The sequence below is a fragment of the Vicia villosa genome, unplaced genomic scaffold (genome assembly GCF_029867415.1).
Source record: "Vicia villosa cultivar HV-30 ecotype Madison, WI unplaced genomic scaffold, Vvil1.0 ctg.001880F_1_1, whole genome shotgun sequence".
NCBI classification, from domain to species: domain Eukaryota; kingdom Viridiplantae; phylum Streptophyta; class Magnoliopsida; order Fabales; family Fabaceae; genus Vicia; species Vicia villosa.
Window position 1 is genome coordinate 131491 of NW_026705760.1, and position 20422 is coordinate 151912.

General features: G+C 35.2%; 1 protein-coding gene across 1 annotated transcript; it reads right to left on the bottom strand.

The window, feature by feature from the left end:
* Nucleotides 1-6717: 6717 nt before the first annotated feature.
* LOC131636972 (protein FLX-like 2) lies at nucleotides 6718-18612 on the bottom strand. The gene is made up of 5 exons (XM_058907548.1): nucleotides 18467-18612; nucleotides 17772-18351; nucleotides 8918-9060; nucleotides 8723-8820; nucleotides 6718-7473 (listed from the first exon to the last, which is right to left on the bottom strand). The coding sequence occupies exons 2-5, from the start codon at nucleotides 18347-18349 to the stop codon at nucleotides 6985-6987; spliced, it is 1308 nt and encodes a 435-aa protein (XP_058763531.1). The 5' UTR covers nucleotides 18350-18351; nucleotides 18467-18612; the 3' UTR covers nucleotides 6718-6984.
* Between the last annotated feature and the right edge of the window lie 1810 nt (nucleotides 18613-20422).

The window sequence follows — 20422 nt, forward strand, 5'->3', positions numbered from 1 at the left end:
TGAGGACTTCTGTGTCTCTTTCCCTGGAACGAAAGTTTGACAGAAGCGCTTGATGCCAGATTCTTGCAACAAGACGAATAATCAATGGAGAGGAGGATCCATTGGCTTGATTGACCATGTCCAAAAAGAGAAGAATATGATTTCCAACGAAGGTGTTGTTGAACTGATGGTCTTCCACAGTCATGCATAAGTCGCGACACTCTATTGGGTTAGCAATAAAGGTTCGGGTGATTCTTATTAGATGGCCAAACACAAAGGAATGGATTTAGTTTCCATCAAACATAACCAATGCATTAATCTAGAAATCTTTCACAAGATTTGGAAAATTGGGTCCATTTAACATGGCGAAATAATTTTTTCCATCTTTACGCTTTTACATGCCTTAAGAGATTGAGACCTATAGATTTCAGCTCGATAAGGTTGACTGTCTTTTTAATAATCATTGACAACAGTTGTTCATCTCCTTGGAAAGTTCTTGAAGAGATGGTGATATAGGAGAATGAGATGATAAAAAGTGTGATGTGAATGAAGGAATGAGGGTAGTAAAGAGATATAAGTAGAGAGAAAAGAAGTGTAATTGACACGCAAAAGATTCGATTTAGATAATTATCTAACTCGAGACACCCAAAAGGGCTTAAGGATCAGAGAGAATTAATTACATGACACTGTTTTCAAGGAGGATGTCAGCAATTGGTGGATTTGAGGAATTGTGGATTTTGATTTTTTTAGTTTTGGGGAAGAAGTTGAATCAAATTAAAACCCAGAAAATAAATGTAACATCCGTTCTTTCTGTCGCTAAGTCTGTTACAAAAATTAAAAATTACACGTCGGCAAAAAATTGACGTCGTTAGTGAAATTTAGACGAAAAAATTAACGTAACACATTTTGAAAATTTGAGATACTTAAACAGTCGTTTTTAAAATTGAGATATCAAAATGAACCCCGCCCTAATTATACCGGACAAAAAAAAAGGGTATTTTGACAATTTTAAAGGAAGAGCTTCATGTTATCTTGGTTGATGTAATCTGGATTGGTGTTTTGAAAAGTAATAAATTGAAATGTTTATTGTGGTTTCAAATTGATATTACATTTCTTACCTTTGCTTTTTTTTTAGGGGTGACAAACGAGTTTGTTCGTCCCATTTAATCACACCCCACAAAAATTTTAATTAAATAGAGCGGGATGGGAGCATTGTGTAAGACGCAGGATTAAAACATTGATCTGTCTCAAAAAAATGAGGATGGGTGGTGTAGGTCCACGAACACCACACCTATATAGTTTTAAAATTATAAAAATTTATATTAGAGTCTACGTCTACAAAAGCTCGTAAAAAATAGAACAGTGCGGGACGATCATAATAAATGATGCGGATTTAAAACTTTGATTCGTCTCGCATAAAGGAACAGACAAATTATGCATACTAACTGAACGAATTTATTTTGTCACCTCTACTTTTTATATAGATTTCTTCTTACTATGTAATCATAATCAAAACGCTAAATATTAACGCATCTCTTGAAATAAAATTCAAACATTAATTTTCCGTGTTATAAGAGGTTAACATCTTTCACCTTATCGAAATCTCCTTTATTATATTATATGTTAGTTTAGCTTTGGTAGTTAGAAATTAGTTGCAGTTAGTTTTCACTATCACCAAGTGCACAACTGAAAAAAAGTAAAATAAACAACAAGAGAAGATAATTTAAACAATTAATAGATGGAATAGTTAATTAAAAAGCTAAAAATAAAATACCGTTATTAGCAGTTAGTGTAGTGGGTAGCCACTAAAGTTGAAAATGTCTGATGTGGAAATTGGCTGCATGTGAACCATATGAGATGTGGGGATGACAATGAACAAGGACAAGAGATACGAAATTGTTTCTCATTTTTCTATTCTTTGCACATTAAATGAAATGAAATGAAACTCTACAATGCACAAAGACACTTTCCAGAGGAAAATGACTTGAGAGAATTGTTTTCTCCAAAAAAAAACATAAGTCCAAAATACTAATACCATCATCACATTTTTTTCCATTAAAAATTTTTGATACTATTTCTTCAAAATATATATATATATATATATATATATATATATATATATATATATATATATATATATATATATATATATATATATATATATATATATATATATATATATATATATATATATATATATATATATATATATAGTCTCGCGGTGAAATTATGAGATGAGATTTTGAATTGGTAGAGAAAGTTTTTGGTGCAACAGAGAGGATGTTGACTTGTAAAGTTAATATTCCAAGCAAATCTTTGAGAGAATAAAAATAACGTGAGAATGATGTAAGAACAAGAATTGCATCTGCAAATAATCTATAGGTTTTGATGATAACAATTGAGTATTTGTGAAAGAACTATTTTATGTTCTGATGTTTGTTTGTATGCAAGACTATGTTTATTTAAGTTATCAGATGAAACAAACATTATCAAGAAATGCGTTGAAGATCTTTTGCGAGATACTATGTGTAATGCATGTCGCAAGCATATTGAAGAAGCGAGTATGCTTCTGTATCTAATCACAATCGGAAAAATCCAAGGATGTCTGATATTGCTGTTGCAATGCTCATATGGATTCTGTTCTTAGAGTGGTTCTATCTCTGAAGCCAGAGTAGATTCTGAAGGTATAATCCTCTGAAGAACCAAGTGCTGAAGACTCTAAAGACGCAGTTCTAAAGATTCTGAAGACTGAAGGTTCTGAAGACCAAGTGCCAAAAGATTCTAAAGACAATTTTCTAAGTAAACAAGGTTTTAAGCGAACAAGTTCTGAAAACTCAAGGCTTGACTATCTGGAGATTTAAGTACCATGACTCTACTCATGCTTCAAACATCTACCATCAGAAACCTCTATAGTTCAGAAAACAAATGTTACTGTTAGCAATGATTAGTACACAGTACGAAAAATCTCTATCCCACTACTTCTCCATTAGCTTGAATTGTGAAAAAGAAAACACGTGGCCGTACTACTCTCAATCATTGTGCAACGACACTTTTTCAATAGCCAGCTGTCCTTCAACGGCTCTAATTTTCTTAGCTATATAAAGGAAAAGATCATATGTTTAAGGTTGTTGGTGGTGGTGTTCAATGTTCAAATGAAATTTGTCACTGTTGGAACATAACATAATCGTCAATCAGTATAACAACAACAAGAACGACTGTTGATCAAATGGCTCTTTAATTATGTTGTTGATAATGAAGATGATCATGGAAGCTTCAATTAAAAATTCACAACATGAATGTTGTGCTCTGAAGTGATCATTGAATTAAATAGAGTAAGGGCGCTGCTGTCCAGAATACTCTAAGGTAAATCAAGATGAGGAAGTTCTTCTCTTTGCTATGTCAAGATCAACAAAGCTTTCAGAAGCTTATGAAGAAGAAGACGTAAGAAATTCAAGTGCTTTGGGTAGTTGTCTGTGAAGAAGCTACTTGAAGAAAAGAATACCACGCATTGAAAAACAATGTAATATTCTTAGTGTGTATTAGGATCTTCTGATGTAACTAATTGAGTTTACACATGCTTGTGTAAAAGCATTATATTGTAGACAAACCTTGTAAAAACAAATAGTTGTTTGTTATTTCTAAAAGACCAATTGGTCAGAAGCTTTAGGAAGGTTCTCAACAATTCTTCCAAAGGACCAGTTGGTTAGAAGCTTTAAGAATGTATTGTGTTCCTCAAAGAACCGGCTAGGTCAGAAGCTTTGGGAAGACTAAGATTGTAGTCTTAGTGGTGGTTAGTCATAATAGTTGTTTGTGAAAAGTGTAATCAGTTTGGTTATAGTAGATTATGTCCTTGAGTTCAAGGAGAAATTACCTTGGCAGGGTGGACTGGACTAGCTTGAGGGTTTCTCAAGTGAACCAAGATATATTGTATGCTATTTACTCTTACTTATGCTTTACTCTAATGTTTATTCTTTTGTGATGCATTTGAAAATATCGCGTAACACAACTATGTTAAGAGACAAAAAATTTGTCAAGAGTGAAAAACCCAATTCAAACCCCCCCCCCTTTCTTGTGTTTTCCTCACACCTTCAAATGAGAATGAATTTCAATATTTGAAATTGAACGCTTCACCCTTATTATATATTAAGAGTGGTTGAAATTGTTCGTGTATGATGCGGCGTGTTGGATGGGTTGTCATCTGCAGGGTCGTCTTTGAGGACGTGCAAGGTGGGCTACCGCACAGGGCCAAAAATTTGTCACACTTAAACCGTAGTTAAATAGGGCCTCATAAAATGTTTGCCACAATTAAACCTTAGTTAAACAGGGCCTCTATTGTTTTGTCGTAGTTAAACTGTGAGTAATCTACACGGAACCTCCAAAAAATTGAGATGACCTTAGTCGTCTTATTGAATCGGGCGGTAATTGATGCGATGAAGTGTAATATTGTTTGTTTATGACTAAATGAAAGTCCACATATTTTGTCATTGTTCCAATGAATGTTTGTCTTTTTCTATAGGTCTTGCAAATGACACCGAACAAGAGAAATATTCGTATTTAAATTTTACCGTTTTGATAATAGAATTGTCTTCAATAAAGCTCAAAACCTTTTACAATGTAAAATTCAAGTACAATACGTGAGTTTTACATCTAGCGTGAGACTATTATTACATGACGACTCTAATAGGAGGTTAAATAAACCTATAAAAAAACTCATTGTGAAAATTTAGAAGAACTTAAACTTCACCAGAATGATTTTACGCTTTGTTTGGTAGGTTGGAGGAAAGGGAGAAGATGGGTTTAAAAAAATAGAAGAATTCTATAAAAAGAAAGAAAAAAAGATTTATTTGTGAAGGATTTTAGAGAATTAAAAACAATAGAGGCCCTGTTTAACTAAGGTTTAAAAATTTGTGTTGGACGAAGAATTTGAAGATTTTAAAAGTCTTAAATAAATTGTTCAAACATAATTTATATTGTTATATTATTTTAAAAATCAAAAATAATTAATAATGAACATTACTTTATCACTATACAAAATCTTTTTTTAAAAAAACATATTAAAAAGTTCTTTATATTTTCTTTAAAAATCATTTTTGGAAATCCTCCCTTATACACCCCTCCAAACTTCTAAAATAAAACCTAATGAACTTGCTGCCTAATTCAAAACAAACAACAAATGGACATAAAAACAACATATGAAGAACCAGCAGAAAGCAGCAACTACAGAATGGAAGGAAACACATTTTGGTTGTGAATGTTCTCTTAGTATATGACAGTGGGGCCATGTGATTCAAATAACATGTTCTCTCTTAGTTGGAATTTGGGTCATAATTCAAAACAACAACACATGAAACAATACTTTGAACATAAAGGAATTTACACTGCCTCCAATTTCAATTCATTATAGTGACATGCTGCATGCATGCACGCTGCACATAGTGATGAGAAGTCATACTCAACCTATCAACAAAACTATATACCACAAATTGAAAGATTCGAATAATGAACAACTTGTTATGACTACTACCTTTTTGTCCCTGTACTTTAAAGAAGCGATACAAGAAGACAAATAGAGACTAGAAATTAATGTAGAGATTCAAATGAACAACACATGGGAGGGACACATGGGGGAGGTTTAACACCTCTAAGTTGTCCGTCCCGTTTAGACTTGTCCCGCAAACAAAAAGCGGTAATTGACAGGACGGATACTGTTGAGGGCGCGGATTTAAAATTCTGTCCCGCCCTACAAAAAAATGAAGGAGGATTCGCAAGCACTGCATCTTTAAAGACTAAAAATTACAAAAGTTTATGTTAATACATGCGCCAGTAAAAAACAAGCAGTATTTGACCAGACGAATATTGTTGAGGGCACGGGTTTAAAATTTTGTCCCGCCCTACAAAAAAATGAAGGAGGATTCACCGGCACTGCATCTTTAAAGATAAAAATTACAAAAATTTATGTTAATACATGCGCCAGTAAAAAAAACAAGTGGTACTTGACAGAACAAATATTGTTGAGGGCGCAGGTCTAAAATTTTGTCTCGTCCTACAAAAAAATGGAGGATTCGCGGGCACTACATCTTTAAAGACTAAAAATTACAAAAATTTATATTAATATCTGCGCCAGTAGTAAAAAACAAGTTGGACATGGCAAACATAGTAAAATGTGTGGGTCCAAAACCTTCACTCGTTCCGCGAAAAGTGCAAGCAAAAGAGACGTTTGGCTAGCTAGAATTCGGGATACAAAATTAAATTAAATATGAGCATTCAAGGAGAAGTCAAGAGGTACAAGACCATGCTTTTCTAAAAACGATTACAATAAACAGAATAAAGTCAATTACAAAGTGCTTATTCTTGTGCATGAATCCCCAAAGCAATGAAGATGTTTGCTAAGTTAAAAAAGTTGACAAAATCTGAATTTAAACCCTACACTATCTTAGCCTCTTCTCTTTCCCTTTTTGAGGAAACCTACTTAGTATTGAAGTAAAGCAAGTTGAAACTAGAATACTTATTTATCAAGAATTTTATTTAAGCTTTAAATAGTTTCAAGCTCCTTCATACACCAACTGATTAAGTAACAACACGGTCAAAATTTGATAATAGCAAAAGAGTGGATACATATCTTATAGGAGTGTAGTTGGAAGGCAAAATTACTTGACTTGCATAAGATCAAACATTTTCTTTGATATAAGAGTTGGACATAGCTTAAGGTGTTATAAAATTAAAAGCTAAAAGGAAGAGTAAGCAATAGATAGATGTTGCTTGCTTCACACAATAATAAAAAGATAGATGTTCATTGATAATTTGATACACATCAATTCTAAAGCAAATATATGCTGTAAGAATGCATTTTCTCAATGACTAATACATTTTTCTTGGTGGCATATGGTAAAAAGACAGTCCCGACTTTCGTGAGATTCACTTTCAGGTAGGCATTAGTCAAAAGCTCCATGCATTGGGATTCTATCTGACTTGAATCTGCCATATATTTATGATTGAAATGGAAGCTCATCTCCTGGCAGGGTTTACACCTCGGGTGGCATCATATCCACCACCACCCACGTTACGAGCGGGCGGTGTTGCAGACCCATAAGGCATGTTGTTCAAAGGTGGAACTTGTCCCTGTGGACCAGCACCACCTCTTGATTGTGCATCATAGCCAGCTGATCTTGATGGATCATAAGCAGGTCCTCTTTGTACTTCATAACCCGAACCTCTCTGTGGATCATAACCAGTCCTCTGAGCGTCAAACATTTGTCCTCTCGTTGCATCGTAAGCAGGTCCTCTAAATGCATCGTAGCCATTCAACCTTTGTGGGTCGTAAGTAGAACCACTCTGTGTGCCGTAAGTAGGCCCTGCAGATGCAATGTAACCAGGCCCTCCTCTGGTAGCCTCGTAACCAGTCCCTGCAGAAGCTGGACCAGGTTGAGCTCCAGCAGGAGTAGTTGTAGGAGCATTGCCACCACCACTACTGGCAGTAGGGAGAGAACCGCGTCCCTGTTAAAAAAAATGCATGACAGAGCATTAATATTCAAAATTCACATGGAAGATAAAGAATATAGCCCTCCTAAATGGTAGTTCCCGCAGCACAATAAAATCTGTTACATTCTAGCACTGGATTTTTTAGCACAAAATAACCAAACAGTTGAACATACAACTTCTATTACGCAGATCTATATTTCCTCCAAATCAGGTTAATTTTCTCTGCACATGCAAGAAATAAATCCCTCTATATTGTAATCAAGCAGACCAATACTACAGATTTTAACAGTGGACATAACTCTACAGATACCAGATATAACAACAGACATAAATACAGATTTTTAAATTCTTTATCCAAGTAACCAACACAACTTTTATATGTCAAGTTTATACCATCAGAATGGTGAAAAGTAAATATTAATGAGTGCCTATATTATACAAATCAGATAACTGTTAAATCTTGTGATATATCAGATCAAAGTCTGTTGAACTCGGGTATTCTCCAGATTTTAGGAGACATAACAAGAATAGTCATTCCCGGATAGCGGCACGGAGCGGCCAACCCCACAAGTGGAATAGCAGGATAGCGTATAGCGGGATGACCGCTCTATTTGATCATATTTTGGACAAATTACATATAATAATTATAAACTTATATTTAATGTAAAATTAAACAAATAACTCAACTCATAAAATATTCATAAATCAAAGCACACGTGACTATTGAAGTGCATAATCGACTATGAAGGAATGATAAGGTTGAGTCTGAACTCAAATTTGATTGAAAAACTTAATTATCCTTAAAACATTGTAACTTTATGGGGTAATTTACGATTTTTTTAAAGGGGAAAAGGATAGCGGGCCAGAAACCGCTCTGCTCTGCTATCCCGCTACTTACCCTATAGTGGCCGCTATAGTGTTCTGCACCGCTAAGGCTCTTCCCATAGCAGTTGGCCTCCGCTCCGCTCTGTTATAGCGGGATAGCGCCGCTATTGACTACGTTACAAAACTACTGCTAAGCATTATAGATATTTAAGAAACAATCATCAGGTTGGATTTAAAGTATTATAATTCCAGCAACATTTCATTGGATAGACTTCATAAAAATAACTGAATAAGTCAACACAAGCAAAAACTAATCCAGACACTAATCGTTATCAAAGAAACTTCAGGAATAATAAGTTAATAAATATAGATAACAGACTATAATGATGCACTCCCGCAGGGAACTTAAAACAACGTAACACATGGGGTCATCACACACCTGTGCAACAGCATAACCATCTTCATATGCATTTTGTCCCACAGGAAGACCAGAAGCCTCTTTATTATTAGTTCCAGAGGTGCCACCATATGGCCCACCTAAATTTTATTGCACGCCATGATCAATCCACAAAACATGAAAAATTGAAGACTAAGGACTCTAACGTAGAAAGAACATAACAGAGGAGATACATACTACTTCGATCAGAGTTAGCCGTGTTTGTAAGTTCCGCTCGAAGCTTCTCCACTTCCCTACTCATAGAAACATAGTTCTTTTCCATCACCTGAAGTGACTCAAGGTGGTCATTGTATAATTTCTTTTCATAATCATAAGTGGCCCTGCATGACCAGAACAACAGAACATCAGGGGCACTAAACATGGTATTCTGACGCTACACTAGCAAGATGTAAGGAAAGAGAGAATAGAAATAATGGGCTGGTTCAGGTTAACTTGGGTGAATTCCAGGTGGAAATTGGTGGATTGGTAGTTCATTATGTGAATCTGATGAACGGGTCAATTGGAAGTCATGGACTGGATTCAAGGGTTACATTGGTGGCTATTTGGATGCTAGATAGAATGGACATACGGACATGAAGAATGGAAAATTTACCAATAAACGAAAATACAGACCCAAAGCTGTTAGACCTGTTTTTGACTTCTAATCCTAACATTTTCAACCATCTAAACTGAACCAATCAGGTCTGCATAACAAATAGAAGTTTAGGATGACGCCCTGGTATTACAGGCTAAGTCTTATTCCCTCCCTGGCAATCAAATCGCTAAGAAAATCTAAAGATTTTGGAATGAAAACACCCCCATGAGTTTGAATGACTAAGCAAATGAAATGGCTCAGAATACAAACTGCGTGAGGGGAATCTTTCAAAGACTAGGTATTGTTCAAAACAAAATGACCATTGGTCTTGACTCATAATAGAGAGATTTCAACTTCGGAAGTCAAGAGGGCAGATTCTATACTTATGAAATTAGGATTTTGAGGTCAACAGATTCTAGGATATAACCAAGCTAAAGAAATCTACCAGGTTTAAGTGGAATTTTAATGACAGCAGATATAATCATTTCTGAGCAACTTAAAAGAAAGATAAAATCAGTTCTGAGAAATTGATGCAATTTGGAGGAAAGAAAAATTATGTAAGGAAATTACAATTACAGGGATTTCTGGAAAATATTAGTTAACCAGTTAAGCAGATAGAACAGAATAAAACGTTGCAGCTCAGAGCACAAGTCTACATCACTGTAGGACAAAGGTAAAGACATAACAGTGTTGAAAGATAGAAACTAGGGATCAACGAGGGATGGATTGCAATAGACCAAAGATGGTTTCTATTGATAAATCTGAACATCTAGGGAAAGGGGAAAATACTACAACCATTGCTATAAACCTCATAACTCAACTTACTAGAATGAAGAACAACCCATGCGTAAAGCTAAGCTAATAAAAAGGGAAAGGCCCTACTTTAAATAAAAAATATTAGTGCCCTAATGATATTGGATCCATAAACATGAATAGAGTTAGACAGGCTGGAAAGAACATTAATACTAACTAAAATTAAAAACCTGGCTTTAAAGCTTCATACATTTTTGCTGTCTGCTCCTATACTCTAAAGCTTCTAAACAAAAACAAAAATTGCATCTCAAAACACAAATTTCAGTACTGTATGATAGGAAGCAATGCTCCTACAATGACATTTAAGCATAGTTATCTTGAACACATCATGCATGGAAATATGGATATGCATTAGGCCGCAACAAGCATTATGGTCCCCACACATTATTTTTCATTATTCCCCTTAAGATTGTAGATTTAGAAAGAACTTTAAAGGTTCGGATATACTAGGATGATAGAGAGTTGGTAATGACTAATGAGGAAGAGGTAACATTTTAGAGGGGAAGTCGGGAACAAGAGATGCGAGAGTTTTAAGATATGCCAATAAAACCTAAAGATAAAATAAATCCACATTGTTACAACCACAACAGCCGCAATGCTTGTAATCATGGCAGCCACAACTGCAAATGTGATCATATTCACAACTGCAACCGCAATTTGAAACCGTGGAATCTAGCACATTTGACATTAATATAACAATATTTTCTTTAAAGTGAAACCAGTATGCAGCACAAAGGATGGGATATTCAGAACAAAGTATCATGTATGTCTATTGATAGACTATAGTAACCATGCATTACATGTGTAATAATAATAGAAGAAATATAGAATCTAATCATAGGAGATAACCTAAAATATGCTAAAGTTGAAAACTGATCCTAGGAGAAAAGCCAATATACTGTAACATAAAAGGAGAAAATCAGAGAGCTGGCTAGTGAGTCATAACCAATAAAAGTCATTGTCAGAATGACCAAGGTAGTCAGACTCGAGATCCTACTCAAGATCGGATAGGGGTAACAAGATCGTGAATCGGGGGATCGTAGCACGGATCGTAAGATCCTACTAAATTTAAAAATTCATATACAATACATATAAATTAATAATATTATTTATGACGGAACATAATTTAGTAGAAAAAAATTCAAATAACACTAAAATCATTTTAAAAAACTGAAATTTCAAAAGATATTTTTTTGAAAAGTTGTTTTTAACCTGAGAAGATAGAGAATGGTATATTGAATGAGATGATTGCTGTATTAAATGTGAAAATTTAGTGTGAGAGAATTAGAGTGAATTTGTAATTTGGGAAGTAACATTAATCGTGGGTTATTTTGGGAAGTTGCATAAATCATTTATTATTGGGTGGGTGGATATTAATTACTCCCTATTATTAGGCAGAAACCATTTAAATGCGGAGAAAATATATAGTACGATACAAATTTCACTTAAAAAAGAAACGTTTTTAGGGTTTTTCTGAAACCGGGTCACGAACCCGACCCGCGAGCCCAAACTTCTGGAGGCTATGAACAGATACGATACTTCTTCCCAAAGACGGCGATTCCACCGTTTTCACGTGGTATCACGACGATCCTGTCCGTTCCTACCAGAATCCGATTCTGGTGACTTTCCAGCACGGTGGGGAGTTGCAAGATCGTAAAGTCGTACGATCCTACGTGTGGGATCGCGATTTTGACTACCATGAGAATGACCATCAATGGAAAAAGAAGTCGTCCCTAATAGGACTCATGTGGGAAGAGAGTCGCCACCGAAATGATTGCCAGTGGGAATAAAAGCTTTTGATATGATCAGTTCATAAGAAAAGAATTGCATGACAAACACCAAAGAAGAAGAAGCAAGACTATAACAATAGCAAATCATGTTGCGGAGTTACAATAGAACCAACCCAGGTCAAATCTTGCTAGAGGAGACAGAAATTGCACTGAAAAATGGTTGTTTGCAAAAGAAACTGTGCCACCATGCTCCAGAACACAGAAAAAGAATGGATCTAGATCCAGATTGCACTGCAACCTTCGTGTGTAAAAACATTGCCGAAAGGTTCACCAGACCCACCACCACGAGCAACAAAGGCGGTGGCTAAATTTGGAAATTGTGGAGGCTCGTGCAATCGTCTGTCGGATCAGAAGGAGGTTTTGGGACAATGTAGATCGGTACATGGTGCTTCGAATGTCGGTGGACCCCAGAAAACGACACCATAAAGTGCTATGGAGCAGCTGTAGATGGTGGCTGGTCCCCATGATGGTTCCTTGAATGACAAGGATAATGGTTGTTAAAGGTGACTGCGGCTAAGGAGCCGGAATACATTCTGAAACTTATAACTGACAGCGGAATAGTAACAGGTCATAGAGGATCGAGCCAGATTATAACATGTTGAAGTTATGGGATTTTAGATAAAAGGAGAAGAGAAATAATAAGAAATACATTTATAGTGAATTGTTTGATATTGACTTGATATTAAAGACTAACACTAATCCCTATTTATAGAAATACATAGACTCAATCTTAAATAAAGTAGGGAAATCATGAAATGAAAACTAAGAAAAATATCACAATTAATCCTAGGAGATACCTGAGATATTTTAACATAATATCAAGATATTACGAGATATCATTTATATTCTAACAACAGATAAGGTATATGTATACAGTTGATCCCTTTTTTCCCTTTATTATAATGATAACAAGATTTTCTTTAAGGTGAACCCAGTACGATGATTGAGTATACAATGGGGGCATCCATATAATTTAGTGACTGCACTTTACCCACTAAACCAAACTTAAATATTATGCAAAGCAAAAAAAGTACCCGCAATGCTGATACTCTCATCAGAGAGACAGTCAAACTGAGAATTTCAGATGATATATAAGTAAGATATTACAATAAAAAAAATTGCAGCCAAGTGCAAACGGCTCACCCAACATGAGGAAAAATGTAAAAATGGAATGAAGTTCAAAAAAAACAATACTAGGCATCACCCTACTAGTAGACTAGTATTTGACTAAAGAACACACCAAAGATGGTTTATGGTTGCCATTGAATAGTATGAAGATCTACTACAACAACAACAACAACAACAACAACAACAACAACAACAACAACAACAACCAAGCCTTATCCCACTAAGTGGGGAAATAATACAAAGATCTAAAGGGAAAAAATAGTAAAGATTTAATCCTAACCCTATCAGAACTGAGTGATGTAGATGATAACCCACTTTAGCTAGCAAAGAACATGGAGAGCCTCGGCTTAAGAAAGAAACTATAACAAATAGTGCACAGCAGATATGGGATTCAGGCCCGTGCATCAAGCTAGTCAAATTGGAAAGAACTTTCACACCAACATTAAACAAATCAGACTTTAACACATTGATGTCAAAGATTCAACTCCTAAGTCATAAAATCCATATTAAAAGCATTTACCCCATTGATATAACACCCTTGATTCAGCATCACATAGACATCCTAGTATCAACTACTGCTGAGCAGTGTACCAACAGAAAAACTGTACATTGAAAAAAGACATGATAACACTTAACTGACAACAATCCAAGCACACAACCATGAATTCTAGATCAAGGTAGTCAGACTCGAGATCCTACTCAAGATCGGATAGGGGTAACAAGATCGTGAATCGGGGGATCGTAGCACGGATCGTAAGATCCTACTAAATTTAAAAATTCATATACAATACATATAAATTAATAATATTATTTATGACGGAACATAATTTAGTAGAAAAAAATTCAAATAACACTAAAATCATTTTAAAAAACTGAAATTTCAAAAGATATTTTTTTGAAAAGTTGTTTTTAACCTGAGAAGATAGAGAATGGTATATTGAATGAGATGATTGCTGTATTAAATGTGAAAATTTAGTGTGAGAGAATTAGAGTGAATTTGTAATTTGGGAAGTAACATTAATCGTGGGTTATTTTGGGAAGTTGCATAAATCATTTATTATTGGGTGGGTGGATATTAATTACTCCCTATTATTAGGCAGAAACCATTTAAATGCGGAGAAAATATATAGTACGATACAAATTTCACTTAAAAAAGAAACGTTTTTAGGGTTTTTCTGAAACCGGGTCACGAACCCGACCCGCGAGCCCAAACTTCTGGAGGCTATGAACAGATACGATACTTCTTCCCAAAGACGGCGATTCCACCGTTTTCACGTGGTATCACGACGATCCTGTCCGTTCCTACCAGAATCCGATTCTGGTGACTTTCCAGCACGGTGGGGAGTTGCAAGATCGTAAAGTCGTACGATCCTACGTGTGGGATCGCGATTTTGACTACCATGTTCTAGATCGAGAAATACCAAGTACTAAATGACTCTAGTATTGATAACCCGTAAATCACGTACTAACTTATTCAATATCTAGTACCATCTCTGGAATCTTTTTGCTTAGGTTATGCTTGATATTTGTGAGGAGCTGAAGGATGGTAACAAATTAGCAAAAGAAAAGTCAAATACATGTAAAACAGACGAGCAGATCACCTCAATAAAGACAACCAGAAAGGGCCAAGGGAAGAGACCAGAGAAAACCATTCAACCTAGCTATCCTAATTAATCAAATCTTATTTTGAAAATCGTAAGAGATCAATAAAAAATGGCACTTTAAGTAAAGATAAGTGACATGCAAAAACATAAACTGGTATATTTGTATATGAACCTCAAATTATTTCAAGATTCAAGTCATAAACTAAATGACATAAAAATGCCTGGCTACAAAAAGTTGACTAAAAAAGTGACGGGCTACACAAAGTTCAAGGGCAAGTTGTGATTCATCAGAATGAATCCAGATGCATCATAATGAATCGAGATTTATGTTGGATTCATGTCTAATATAGATATACAACAATTTGTATTGATTGGATTGAATTTTCTTTTGTAGTAAGGCTTGTGTCACAAGGTACAGATAACCATACCCATTATGACAGTCAGAAGGATGACAAAGCATCATGAAAGTAAGAGCACTTCATGCTAAACTAAAATCATAAATAAGAGGAGGGACTGCAATAACAGATAACGCCATTAGAGGTTTTTCCCTCCTATTTAATGGAAAAACAAATTTAATTAGACTGCTAAGCGAAAAGGGAAGTACAACCTGTGGCATTGGTATGAATTCCTCTAAAACAGATAATATTAAGGGCCTGTTTGTTTGTGCATCTTTAAAAGAAAAAACAACCTGTGGCTTGGTGAGAATTCCTCTAAAACAGATAATAGCAAGGGCCTATTTGTTTGAGCTTCTTTAAAAGAATAAGTGCTTAATTAAAAGTAGGGATAAACAACAAAGACAAACTAAAAGCATTAGGTTCTAAAATCATTTGTAACATTGAATCATTATGTTGGTAATTGGAAGTTTATTTTATTATTATCAAATGTTGTATATGCAGTAACTACTGTAGGGAGTCAGACTTATAAATAATATAGGTTGAAAGGGTAAAGGGAGGGCATTATGTATTCTGTGGGTTGTAAGTTGTTGGTTTGGGAGAGATTAGGCTCTTTCATTCCTAGAGGTTGGTTTATTTGTTCAATTGCTAATTGTAAACAGTTTGTATTATTTCTCAATTCAATAACTGCCTTGCTGGAAGTTACATCCGCGGGCTTTGTTCCTCTGTTCTACCGTTTCTATTCCTATTCTTTATTCACATAATCATCATATCCTGAATATACCTATTGAGTTATGACTGGTATAGTACCAGTTATCAAAGATATTGCCATTAATAAACAGTTATACAGTTTCTATGCCATTATTTTTCTATGCTTTAAACAATGACAAACTAAATAGTTTATTGGTAAAACAACATAAGTCTCTCCTTTCTCATTGTGGAAAACCTCTCAAGATAATCAGAGGACAGAACACTTTTCCAAAGTCTAAACTCAGGGAACACGCACTGCATCAACAAAAAATGCAAAAACTCTGGAGGGGAAAAGTAACAGTAGAACAATTCATGGACAAGGTAGCATTTATTTCTAAGTTTGCAAACTAACAGAATATTTCAGGAGGTCTGTGAACCTGCAGCATATTATTAGTGATAATCATATACATGATTGTCAGGATCGCAATTTAGATCCTAAAATATCATGCGCGCCTGCAACCTTCCACTATGTTGAATTGGTTGGAAGATCGTGGAAAGAGAAGAAATGGTCGGCGCGTGGAGGAAACGTGTGGAATCGTGAGATTCACGCGACCGTTTAGGGACTCGTAACCTTTCAATTGAGAAATTGCATAGGACACGAATTTCTCATTATTTATCCATTCAATGAATCAATTCCTTTCCTTCTTCCATTTTTCTCTATAAATTCTGATTAATTTCTTCAACCCTTTTCATCTTTGAAAGTGCAATTCATATTATCTCTTCAGTTTCTCTTTCTTTCTCACAAAACGATCATAGTGGGATCCTAATTTTGACATGTTAAAGTTGTTTTCCTAGTTATTTCCATAGTTTTATATATTTGGTGAGATCTTATGATCCGTGTTACAGTTACAGTCCTACGATTTACGCTTTCTCTACAATGAAGTCTAACATCTCAACTATGTGGGCACCCTAGACAACCACAATCAATCATACATTAAAACCTCATAAGTCTAAAAAAAATTAAAACTTCCTAGATTTGAGTCCCTATAAATTCTACCATGCAAAAGTGGGCACAGCAAAAGGATCATTACTTGTCGTTCAAATTGGTTTAGTGATATTCATCTTCTCCAGCAATTGTGATTTATCCAATCCCAATTCTCAACTCTTCTAAGAATCAAATAATTCACAATGTTTCCACTAAATTTAATGAATTGTATGCAACGCAAGTAATTTCAAAGTTTAATTCTTTTCTTGAATGGCCATAAAAATGAAAGGGCCAATAAGAGCCAATAATCTCCCACTAGCACTAGATCCAATAAGACATTAACTTAATATCTACTGGCCAGATCAAAGGCTGTGCAGCATGGGTATTCCAAAATTCATATCCTACCAATACCCAGTACTCGTTGGTACTTTTTCTACCATATTGTATGTTTTTTATTCCAATTTTTCACTATATAACCATTTATCAGACACCTGTTAAATAAATATCTTCTTCCTATGATAATTTTCTTGATTATGTATAGTTATTTCTCAATTCTATTTTGGTTTATGATGTAGTGAATTATAAAAGATGCTTTCTTGCTCTTTTTTTGTTAACTATTATACTTATGATATGAAAGACATTCCTTTGTATATTATTAGTGTACCTATATCTTAGTTTTTCTATAAGCCCCTCTATCCCGTACCCATATGCAGCAAAGATCAAAGGCCAAATATTTCAAAGATGTGTACCAAAAGAGATAGACAAGAACCAAAATGGGGAAAGTATAGGAGGATTTGCTGAGTTGACAGGTTAGTTAAGCTAAAAGAGATAGCTTATAAGTTGAAACCAGCTTCTGTTCTCCAAATTTGTCAAAAACTATCTAATTTAAGATATCCATAAACACCTATATAAGCCTCTAAGGATGAAAATCTATAAACTTATTTCAATCAAAAAATTCCTATAAATTAGAAATTAACCCAACCTAGGCCTTGTTTGGTGAATCTATTAAGAGAATTGTGTAACTATGCATTTAATATACTGAGCTAAAAGATTACCTGCAATGCTGATACTCTTGTCGAAGCCGCTCAAGCTCCGATATAAGAGCTGGAATCTGCTGCACATCAACATGAACCCTCTGAATCTCCTGATTCAAATGCTGAGCTTTCGCCATAAGCTCCTCCCTCACAACCACCAAACTCTGCGCCTCCCCACGCGCCTTCTGCAACTCCATCTTCACCGGCTCCACCGCCTTCAACTCCATCTCCATCTTCGCAATCTTATCAACCACAGCTCGCATCTGCTGCTCCCTCTCCGCCTTAAGCGATCCAACATGCGCGTGCAACATCTGCAGCTCATGCTGCGCCCCCGCAAGCTCCTGTCTCAAAACACCATGTGTAGCAGCCAGCCTCTGATTCTCAGTGGCTAACCTCTGCATTTCGCCGTGCTGCGACGCGAGTTTCTGTTCCATCACCTGAGGCGGCGGCATGAGATCAAACGGACCTGGTGGTGGAAGCGCGTGGTGGTGCATTGCGGGACCTAGTTGGTCGTGGTGGAGCATGACGGGACCTGGTGGATGATGTGGATGCGGACGGCGTAAATGCTGTGGAGGTGGCATGCGGCCTTTGCTTCCCATACCTGAAAGTAAAGATGATGCGAGAGTTGTGAAATTAGGGCAAAATAGGGGAAAGAATTGGGAAATTTTGAAATTGTGAAATGGAAGTGATTGAAAGAAGAGAAAGAGGATTGATACCGTGGGAGTGAAGAATTGGAAACCCTAATTTGAAGTGGAAGGTGAAGAATGAAGAGGAAGGAGATTGGTTTTTTTGTTACACTGCAAGCAAGTAACGTATGCAAGTGATCGCGTTCATAGACTTTGTATGCATCAAAACTTACTATTCTTTTTTTCTTTTTTTTTTTTTTTGATAAGTAGAAAACTTACTAATTTTTTTTTACAAATAAAGTTTGATTGTTATTATTGAGGGGGACAAATTTGAATAGTCCAATTGATAGAGACTAATCTATAGTTTTTCTTATATTTTCGGTTGTTTAATTTAAGTTGTATAACTATAAGGGTTATTTCGATCGGACTCAAATGATTATTTTAGATTTGTTGAAAATTGAACCCGACCGACTCATTGTAGATATAGAGTTCATAATGTTCTTAAGTTATTGTTTTTTTTTATGTAATTTAATAGTAGTATTGTGTACTTACAAAAATACAAGATATGCAATATTAAATTATGATTATTATTTAATTTATGATTTAAAATATGATAATGATCAAATTAATATTAAATAATATTAAAAATATTATCACGAAATAATAATTTTTATTTCAATAATAAAAAATTAATTCTTCTTTAACGATATTCTAAAATTTTGATAGATTTTTTAAAAAAATTATTAAAAAATAAATGTTTGTGAATTTATAAAAAATGAGTCGGTTTCATAAATTTATCCCGATAAATAGTAAACATTGTCGATACTCGTTGTTTTTCTAACCACTTAGGAGTGGAATTGAAACAAGTGGGGGAAGCTTCTACTTCTCTGAGGTGTGTAGGTGTGGAGAGTTCGCGCAACTAATTGCAAGAGTGCAGGTGTTGTTAAGGTGATGTTGTTTCTCGAATCCGGAGAGAGTACGGATTTAAGATTCATGTCTGCCGACCTGGTCAAAAGTTCCTTGAGAGGAGATGATCATTTACTTGTGTGGTTCGCATCTCTAGGAGTGGAGAGCAATATTGTGGCTATTGATATGTCTATTGTGTGTGGGTTTCTTGATGTTTTTTCTGGGGGATATTTCTGACTTGCCCCTAGAGCAGGAAGTTGGATCAACTTGATGTTATCCTTGCTATAAACTGGTTGGATTTCAACCATGTCCATATTAATTGTTTCGACAAGATAGTGTCATTTATTGAGCTTGTGGAGGAGAAGGATTTGTTTGTATCTGCTAAGCAAGTAGATGAATCTGTGAAAATGGTGTTTATGGTGTTAGCTTCGTTGGATGCCAAGGCCAAGAGAGTAATTAGTGATTTACCAATCGTTTGTGAATTTCCAGAAGTGTTCCCCGAAGACATCAGTGACTTCCCGCCAGAGTGTTAAGTAGAGTTTACGATAGACGTGGTACTTGGTACTAGTCATGTTTCGATGGTTCTCTATCGAATGTCTGCTACAGAGTTGAGTGAATTGAAAAAGCAACTAGAGAATTTTTTTGAGAAGAAGTTCATTCGGCCTAGTGTTTCACTGTGGGGTGCGCCGGTGTTAATAAAAGAAAAAAGTAAAGAAATGGCTAAAGAAAAGTGCTATGGTTAAAGAAAAGTGAGAGAAAGTAAAGAAATATTTTTAGAGAGAGTGAGGAGTGACATAGATAACTCATGTTTTCTAGATGTAAAAATATGAAGGGAGATACCTCTATTTATAGGCTAGAAGTTCACACAAAAAAGGAAAGATCCATGAGCCAAAATAGTCTATGTTTGGTTGCCCGGTAGAAAGCGTCAAAATCAATTATGGGCCTGTAAAATCAATTTTGGAGTGTTTGGCATTCTCAAACAGTCTGCCGCTGTTAGAATCCCATTTGTGCATAGTTTGTATATATGTTTTGTGGTATTTCTGAAACTCTTGTGCCAAATTTGATTACTTTTTGATATAATAGTATGTAAATAAATAACTTTATGTTTATTTTCTAAATTAAGTTAGTTTATTAACTCTT

Excerpts from the sequence above, each read along its gene's own strand:
- LOC131636972 (XM_058907548.1), bottom strand. The coding sequence starts at position 18,349 with ATGGGAAGCAAAGGCCGCATGCCACCTCCACAGCATTTACGCCGTCCG. Across the intron at positions 8,821-8,917 it reads GGCTAACTCTGATCGAAGTA|GTGGGCCATATGGTGGCACC; the intron begins GTATGTATCTCC and ends AATAAAATTTAG. Across the intron at positions 7,474-8,722 it reads ATGGTTATGCTGTTGCACAG|GGACGCGGTTCTCTCCCTAC; the intron begins GTGTGTGATGAC and ends TTTTTTTAACAG.